The 9,308-nt window shown below is 43.0% G+C and overlaps 2 protein-coding genes across 2 annotated transcripts; one reads left to right on the top strand and one right to left on the bottom strand.

Moving 5' to 3' along the window:
• The first annotated feature begins 1,753 nt into the window (after nucleotides 1-1,753).
• Nucleotides 1,754-3,017, top strand: LOC117890246. The gene is made up of 4 exons (XM_034794993.1): nucleotides 1,754-1,825; nucleotides 1,889-2,287; nucleotides 2,351-2,658; nucleotides 2,722-3,017. The coding sequence occupies exons 1-4, from the start codon at nucleotides 1,782-1,784 to the stop codon at nucleotides 2,976-2,978; spliced, it is 1,008 nt and encodes a 335-aa protein (XP_034650884.1). The 5' UTR covers nucleotides 1,754-1,781; the 3' UTR covers nucleotides 2,979-3,017.
• Nucleotides 3,018-3,070: 53 nt separating this feature from the next.
• On the bottom strand, nucleotides 3,071-3,538 carry LOC117890248. Its single transcript, XM_034794994.1, has 3 exons — nucleotides 3,359-3,538; nucleotides 3,216-3,296; nucleotides 3,071-3,139 (listed from the first exon to the last, which is right to left on the bottom strand). Exons 1-3 carry the CDS (start codon nucleotides 3,459-3,461, stop codon nucleotides 3,111-3,113), a joined length of 213 nt encoding a protein of 70 aa, XP_034650885.1. The 5' UTR covers nucleotides 3,462-3,538; the 3' UTR covers nucleotides 3,071-3,110.
• Between the last annotated feature and the right edge of the window lie 5,770 nt (nucleotides 3,539-9,308).

Here is a 9,308-nt window from a genome sequence, read left to right as displayed (position 1 = left end):
TCGATATTTACACAAGCGTATACAAGGCTCCCTGCCGACCACAAATAAAGAACTGACGCAGGTTCCCCCTTTTCGTTTCGCTACGTCTAGACATCTCGTATGATTGGTCCACAATTAAACACGTAGCGGAGGATGGAATCCGTTTCCATGCGCTGTGTGTGGATTGAATTAGGGATCAAACAACAAGTTGTACCCACCCACGTGGCATGCCCTCGTTTTCGTTGAGGTGGAAAAACTAATTTACAGCACAAAACCTTTAAGGGCGCTAACCACAGGACAGTCTTCAGGTGGAATCGAGTCTGCAAAGTCGTGGCCTAAGCGATGGGCGGCACAGCCTCGGTGACTGGGTTAATGTCATTGCAATTAGATGCTGTGTGTGTGCTCCTTCGGTCCAAAGTGACTTTGCGGAGTGAGTGCCAACCCAAAATCGGGGGGCACATTCTTGGATATCAGTTACTGGGTCAGCAAACAGCATCGTGAGGGTGCAGACCATAAATCTCCTCATGGCAACCGCAGTCGCTCGTACGAACTGCTGTTCTGATTGCAGCGGAATCCCAATCTGAATCAGAAATCAGCAAGCAGTGCCAACTTGTCAGGGCCAATAGATAGATAGTGGGAAACTGGAAATGGCGTCAAGGGCGCCATAAATGAGAATTTCCGTTTCATTTCCGTCCGATTGTTTGTGTGTGGCAAGCCCATCCGTGTGCCGAGTCCCTCTGTGTGTGTGTGTGTGTGGTTCATTTGTGGCGCATAATGAGCAGGGAATGCCTGCCTGCCCTGCCCTGCCCTGCTCTGCCCTGCCTCGTGCCGCACAGAAAATGTCCCGCCATTATGTAGGTTATATTGATTTTCATTTAAAGCAGCTCTTGGACCACCTCGTCTAATGGCATTTTCGGTTTGCCAGCACAACGCTGGCAAATTTATGGCAACTTGACCTCGGGCCTCCACCACCACCAGCACCACATCCTCTGCTTCCTCTTCTCGTTTCGGTTGCCTTTCCCCATTTGTCAGCATTAGAACACAATTAGAGCCGAAAATGATGCAGTCAAGTCAAGGCCAACTGGCATGGCCCATACAAAATGTGCCTGGAAATATGGGTCATATTGATTTGCCTCAGCTGTGGGCAGCACCCATACAATTCACTTAAATGCAGCTCCAAGAGCAACCAAAAGTGCTAGACTAGGGGAATATTTATTTGCTAGCACGAACAAGATACCCAACCGGAAGGAGACACAGTTGCCTCGTAAATATTTGCTGCTGTGACGCGATAAGCGTGCAAAACATGTTGATACAAAGAAAAAGTCACAGGCAAAAGTAAAATATGTCCCCTGAATGGAGACACCAGCCACAGCAAGAGCAACAATGGAGGTTGCCAAGATTTATATGGAAATAATCGTTCGTGTCCGTAAATTAAGGCCTATCTCCAGGCAAAGGAGACCGAATCTCTTTCCCATGGCGATGTCTGTCAATTGCACAGACCCTGTCAGAGACAATCAACACACTAAATTCAGTCATACAAGTAACTACTCATGGAAACAGCATACAAAGATATATAGGTACTTTTATTTACCCCAAAAAAGACACACATTAGGGAGAAACTGCCGAAACACTTCAGATTATGTTCTGGGACAGCGCAAGAGTGGCACTCGCATCGCGAAGGGAGACGGCAGGGATGCCGGGCACGGAGAGCTCGTAAGTACCACAAGTCCTACGTCGATCAGTCAACTTATATCTTCTTCTCTTCAAGGATCGATGAGTTCATCGATGCCGAGGGGCAGGGCATGGAGGGCACCTCGTCAAGCACACTACTCCCAATGCTGTCGCGGTAAGCAACGTTTTTCATTATTCCTGGCATATGCCACACTTCCATGAGATTCCTTCCCTGCAGCACATCGATGCTGCTAATGGACTACAAGCAATTCAAGTCCGCACGGATCATACAGCGGCACTGGCGCGGCTGCCTCTGCCGCGAGACACTGAAGAAACGCAACAAGGCGGCCACGACCCTTCAGCGCTACTGGCGTGGCTTTGCCGTGCGGAAAAACTACTTCAAGACCGTGGAGAAAATGCTGCAGAAGCGTCTGGAGGCGCGCTACAACCAGGCGGCCACCAAGATTCAGGCGCTGTTCCGCGGCTGGTGGATCCGACACACGGTCCACGATACGCACAGCCTGCGCCAGATGCAAGTCTGTGCGGCCGAGGATCTACTCAATTGTGTGGCCTTCAAGCTGCACCATTTGCTGCGCACCTACTCGATACCCGGCGTCTACTCGCTAAAGAACACAACGTGAGTGAAGATACTACATATAGATGTATGTAGATACAATGTAAAGGTCTCTTCCACCCACAGCTGCTTGTCGCGAGTGGAGAAACTGCTGGCGAGCCTCAACTTTCGCTTCCACAATGGACGGGTGCGCTCGTGCATGGCCAAACGGAGCGCCGATGCCCGGGTGGAGCGCGATCACTTCATGAAGAACAAACATCAGACAGAAGTTCCCTATACTGGTCCCAACTTCCAGAGCTTCTGTACCCCCCAGTGTGAGGGTGCGCTGCGCATGTCCAAGGACATGGACCGACGAATGTACAAGATCATTGAGATGTACGACAAGGCCCAGAGGGATGCTCACGTTCAAAAGTTTCACAAGAGCTTAGCCGGAAGTGAGTGCCATTCGTATCCTCAATTAATTTCTGAACTGTACGAGAATTCTTTTCCGATTGCAGAGAAACGTCTCAAGGTCTTGAAGGAGAAGTTAAAGTTTCTCGAGAAGAATAAGCGGGACTTCTGTGGCGATGTCATTGCTAGCATGCGCCGCTGGAAGATACTGGGCGACAGGCAGCTCACTGTGGACAACAATATCTTCCAGAATCCCGAGAATCTGGAGAAATTCCTCGGTGAAATATCCGACCTTATCGAAGAGATCGAAAGCGTCACTTGCCATTGCAAGCCACCCGCTCTAGACAAGATTGTTTGTCGCTAAATATTGGTCCAACACCCCAAAAAAAGTTTAAAGCTTATTAAAATTAAATTTAAGAACTTTAATAGCTATGCAACTTCATCTACCAAAGTTACTTTCATAGCATGATCCAGGTTTAACTCTCCGATTTTTCTGCTAGGCAAAAATGGCTCTAAAACAATCAACTTGTAGTTGAAGAGAAAAATAAAACATTAGATGTGTCACCTCAGAGAATATTCAGACTAGTTTCTGCACACTCACCAAATATATTGCCAAAGAAGCGAAGAAGCACTGATGGAAATGCTGGTCTATCGGGATTGATCAATCTCTCAGTCATTTCATCTATTTAGAGGATTTATTCGTATCATTTCTACTAAGAACATCGTCAGATAGTTCCTCCTTACCCAGGTTTTCACAATCCAAGCGCTCATTGTTCATGTTTAGACTGTTTTCCCCGCCAATTGGTGGCGGTACGGTTTCCGCATCGCGAGCATCTGGATCAGCCATTTTGTTGCACTTTAAATTTAGCTATCAAAAAAATTATTACAAACTACAAAAGAATTTTTGTTTGTTTTGCTAGAAAAGATCTATCTGGTGGAGCTGGAGCTACTGACTGAATATACAAATAGTTTTGCTTGGCCTGCTTAGATTTAAAAAAAAATCCGGAAAATATCTAAGGAAAACATAAGTCCGTTGGGCACTGAAGCAGCTACAGTCTGGAATTTGTATTCTTTATTTCTCCAAAGAATTCTTCAATGAACATACGTACATATGTGTATGTAACCATATTTATGTATGTATTTTCATTGCTTTATGGCTGTCTCCCCCATAAGCTTTAGCTTCAGCTTCAGCTTCTACCTCTCTGCCACAGATGCGAATTACGAGCTTAGGCCACGATTTATGCTGAAAAGTTTTCAGTACAGAGGAACATGTAAAATGTTGAAAAGAAAAGCCAACTGTGAGTGCGCTGTTAGGGGGATGTCTTTCAGTTTCTTGGGCGTTTGTCCCTGAACAGGCATAAATTAAAAGGCCAGTTGCTGTTGCTTTTAATTAGACACTAAAACTTGTCATTCTGTACATATGCCAGCGACTGGCCAAATGTTTCTCTGGTCAGGACATCAAAACAGAGAGCCCCCTCCTACACAATCACAGACACAGCAGGAGACTTTGTTAATTGTATTGCTGGCTCATCATCATCATCATAATCTTCAACATCAACAGCATCGTAGCCGTCATCCGCCTCCTCAGATATGCAATTAGGGGACAAACGAAAAATGTGTCCTGGTCAGGTCCTTTCATCGTCGCCGTGGGACAAATACATACATTTTCGGATTTCTTAGAATATATACAAACGAAATTAACCATATTCATCAAGCGTACAACTAAATGCAGCATTTTTCTGGCCGCTAATGACGAGACTATGTCGTCGCCTTGAGCGCTGCCCCAGGCTCTTTATCACTCAGTTAATTACTTATGCTGATGCTCCCTCTGCCTTCTGCCCTCTGCCTGCTGTGACCTGTGCCCTCTGGATCTGTGTGGTTTACTCTGGTTTAGTTTTCGGCTGTCATGTCAGCTCTCTGGCTGGACATGTTTGCCATGGCATAATTATAATAAAGCTCGTTGCCGGCCAGCAGGTAAGATGTCACTTTTATTCTTGACTTGTAATATTTTGCCCAAAAGTTTTTCCTACTGGCTAGGAAACTGCTGGAAAAGTCTGAGCTGAACAACAAAGAAGTGCTTGAAATTTTGCTGAAGAGCACAGAAATCATTGCTGCAGCGGCAGTCAAAATTAAAAGTGGAAAACCAGAAAAGAGAAAACTGCTGACAAGATGAACTTTATGCAGAGCGAATAATTGTATTTTAGTACATTTATGTATACACCTGCCATGTACTAACTTATGCATTTAAAAGATTAATAGTTGCATAGACTTAACCGGTTTACAGTCCCTTCCATTAGTAATCACAACCTGAGACCTAATAAATTCAATATTTTAAAATATAAGCCCCAACTTAAACATTTAATAGCCACATCACTTTTTACACATAAAATATCTATAATAAAGACAAAAATTTAGCAAAAATATAGAAATATAACCGAATAAATTAAGCTTATTAAAAACTTTGGCAACAAAACTGTTCAAACAATTTCCAGAGCTCAAAAAGCGAAGAAGAAACTTTTCAACTTTTTTTGCCTCTGTTTTGTGTTTTGCAGCTATGCGCCGAGAAGGCTTTTGGCAAATCACAAGCTGATTTGCAAACATTTCTGTGGAAGCTGGGCTTAGGTGGTGTGCGGGGGCGGTGGCGGTGGCGGGTGAGGAGAGTGCCATAAGCCATTGAAATGATGTAACCAAACGGAAATGGATTGGCCGAAAAATAAAAAGTTGCATGGCCAACAAATTCACTTTTTGCTCTGTTTTAAATGCATTGTATTCGGCTCTTCGGGCCACAAAATGTCTTCTTTTTTCCGCTACTTAATTAAATGTGTTAAGAGTAAAGTTGGCTTGCAAAACGGACCAAAACTTTCGGCTGGCCAAGATAGTTTTGACAGTTTTCGTGGATGTTTTTTTTTTTCACCGACCTACCGAAGGACACTAGAGTGGAGGCGGTTAGGGATGACATTTAGCGTCAGCTTTGCATAATTTATAAACAGTTTTAGTTTTCGTCTTTATATTGTGGGTAAAATGTAGTGAAAAGTGGAGGCTTTGCCATGGTCCATTTAATGGCTTGCCATCTAATGAGGTTACTTGGGCAGGCACTCTGGGGGAGTTTACATATGTCGTGTGTCTATTGCAGGACCCTTTTCATGGACTTGAGTGGGTGGTGCTGGGTCTGGTGCTGGTGTGTGTGGCTGTAACCACACAACAAGGCGTCTCCAATGTTGCCTTTCAAATTAATTAGAAGTTTGCGGTGGGGCCAAAGGCAATGTTGCAAAGTTGTATTTGCCCCTTCATGGACAACATCATCATCATCATCATCATCGTGATGGCATCGACTTTGATGGCAGCCGACTAGGCCGCAAAATGGTTTTTGGCCAACAATGAAATCTGAGTTGTAATTGCCGGCACACAACACAAACATATAATTAACTAAATAATGAGATGAGCACAGATAGGAATATGTCTTTTGGGCTTTTCTTGTCTGCCCTGCCATTTGGCTGCTGTTAACGGCATCTGTAATTGCCTTTGATATGCTGCGGAGCACTTGTTCGAGTCAACCATTTTCAATTAATGTTGGGTAAAATGTTCGCACAGGCGCGGGCTCTTCCACTCACACCCCCCACTTTACTTTTGTTGAGCGGTGCAAAAGTTTTTTAATTTATTGGCCATAAATTCAACAACATTTTGCCATCATTGGCACCTGCCCTGGCGTAGCAAAACACGGGAACATTATTCTATTTGTTTCTTTTACATTGAACTCTAAAAAAAGTTAATTACTCATGCACACCCAGGGGACAGTTTTGTTTGGTGAATAAAAACAGTTTTATGACTGTGAGCAATTCATATGGAAAGTGCTGATGGACAGATCTCTGTCACAGACAGCAGAAAGAACTATTGATGTGGTTTAAAATTGGCCGGAAAATGGATTAAAAGTTTTCTACTTTATAGTTTTAATAACACGAAGTATTCCCTGAAACATATTTCACTTTTCCCAAAAGGTTTATTTATGGGAAAATAAAAAGTTATATATATTTAAAAATATGCCAAAAAAGCTAAGCATTAATGCCATCGATGGAATCAGGGGAAAAGTTGCATGGCCACAATGGAGCACAACAAAAGTATGAGGAAAAGGGAAAAGCATCCCGGAGCGGAGAAGACAGAGAGCAACCGATTAACATTTATTGGGTCTGAACTTTAATTTGCCTTTCTGGCAGAGTCTTAGCTTAGCTTTCAGTTTCGGCTTTTGCCTCACCTCGCTGGCCTTTTGGCCATTTGACATTCGAACTGTTGTTAGATTTATGGGATTGCCAGCGCCGATTAGTTGGTCGTAAATCTCCACCGTTTGCTTATGGTCAGCATCGTGGCCGTTCAGCTGATTTGCCTGGCGACCCCGACATGTGTGCATGTGTGGCATGTGTGTGTATGTGTGGGCGCAAGGATACGCATTGTCCAGCAGAATTATCTTTCATCTCTCCAGCTCCACCCTCTATCAATGCTACGGTTTGTGCTCCTCCTACGACAGCTTACAAATTTACGAGTCATGCCTGGAATAATTTTTCCACCAGCCCTGTGTCCTGTTTCGTTCTCCATCAATGCACCATTAACAGCTTAACTCATTTTAAATGAAATCTGCGTTGAGCGAAATATAAATATCTGAATAGGAGCCAGAGAGAGAGAGAGAGAGAGAGAGCAAAAGAAACTCGAGAAGGAAAGAGAGGTTGAAGCGGAGCTACTGCAGGGCCCCTAATTTGCAAAGTTTTTCCGCTCTCTGAACTTTAACCCTGCCGCAGGTGTTAAAAATGATTTGCAAAATGTAAAACTTTTCGTTATAAATTCCCAGTCATATATAACTAACTAACAAACAACAAAAAAAACACCACGCCTCGCCAAAGAAGTTAAAATTGCTCAAGTTTCATACACATTTTTGTTTTTGGTTATATTTTGTTGTGAAATATGCAGAAAGTTGAATAAAAAGCAAGGAAATCGCACAGCTCTAAATTATATTTTGTAGTTTTCAAGGGAATGCCGACATAAAATAGTAAATCAAATTAGTAAGAGATAAAAGGGAGAGTAACTCAGGGTAAAAACATTACAAGGAAATATGATTTAAAGTAACTTTCAAATGGAGGAGTCATTTGTACAATTTCAAGCACCACTTGTATAAATTTGTCACCAGACTATCTCCACAGAGCTAAGGAATTTTCTCACAAGTTAAATTTCTCTCTGTCGCTTCTGTCTGTGGGTTCTATTCATTCCACAAAAGAAACGATACCAAAAAGCTGAAAAGTATTCATGTTCGCAGAAGCGAACATAGATTTGACCACTTGACGTTCGCTTCAACTCAAATGAATCGTTTATGGAAACAGTTGAAGCACGCGGTAAGGATATCGAAGAACCATCAGGGAGAGCCCAGCAAAGACGTGCCAAAAATACCGATTGAATGACCCTTTCTTTGACACTGAAATGGATAATTTTGTAAAACTTTCGAACAAAAAACCAACACAATTCCTGTGCAAAATTTGTATTTGAATTATTCCTGAGAGTCCTTTCCGCCGCTCGGCATAAATCTTAACTGTCGTGGACCTCGTGCCACCTGACTGTGAATTTGAGAACGCCCACACCATGGCATAGATACATTTAGTGCACAAAATATTTAAAGTCTATTTGTTAGAGCAAAAACATAGGAAAAACCACAGCGAAAAGAAGCACACACAAGGATAAACAGACCACAGTGCCACCTGCGCGATGAGCACCAAAAAGACTAGTGAAAATGCTATCCTAGTAGATATTACTTATGACTATGAGATACCCCACCGTTAGTAGGTGGAGAGAGAGAGTCGCTATGCTTGAGAGTGCATATGGCTAGCACAGGGTTAACTCCCCTTTTTCCACCTGTAAAACGAACTTTAGTATGAGAACAGGGCATCAGAGAGTGGGTCAGCTGACAGCGGTGGCATGAGCAGGCGAAAAGCAAACCTCAAAAGCGCCACCAACAATTTAACAACTGACTTCATGGGAACTCGGCAAACATGCAAACGCATGCAGCGTGGGTGCAAAAGAGCAAAGAGCTAACAAGTGAGTGTGCCACAGTCGCGTTAATCGACTAAACGATGCCCAATAGTCCAAATGGAATTAATTTATTTTATAGAACTTTTAGAATATTTTGTAATTGCAATTCATAAATGCCATAAGCATAAATCGAAGTTTTCAATACTGCATTATGTTGCCTGTTACATACACCTGCACGAGTCGAGCATACTCCTCCACTCATGGAGTATAAGGTTCCTTGTTTAAAGAGCAAAAGAGCATTCTGTTGCATTACACTCTCCTCTCTTTGTGCTCATTTCTCTCTTTTCTCATGTGGCAGGTTCATATGTACATTCATGGCTTTGCAGCTTTTTTTCTATTTAACAATTTAAATATGGCAGAAATATGTTTGCTTATTCAAACATTTAGCGAATTGAACCATTTAGAAGGTGCATGGCCGGCCAGGGCAATGGGTTAAAGAGTTGTCTGCGGTTTTGATTGATTAATATTTGCTTAGCTTAATATCTATGCAAATGGAGCTGTACGAGCCGTTATGAAAACCGTGCCTGCAAAAAGTAAGTGGCTGACAAAGTTGCTGCACAGTGGAAAGTCAAAGAGGTAGCCAACAGTGTGAAAATAATATTCTCCGCTTGATTTCGGTAGAGTATTT

Source organism: Drosophila subobscura, chromosome E (assembly GCF_008121235.1).
Source record: "Drosophila subobscura isolate 14011-0131.10 chromosome E, UCBerk_Dsub_1.0, whole genome shotgun sequence".
NCBI lineage: Eukaryota > Metazoa > Arthropoda > Insecta > Diptera > Drosophilidae > Drosophila > Drosophila subobscura.
Note: the sequence above shows the minus strand (reverse complement) of the source record. Positions and strands in the feature narration are given on the sequence as shown.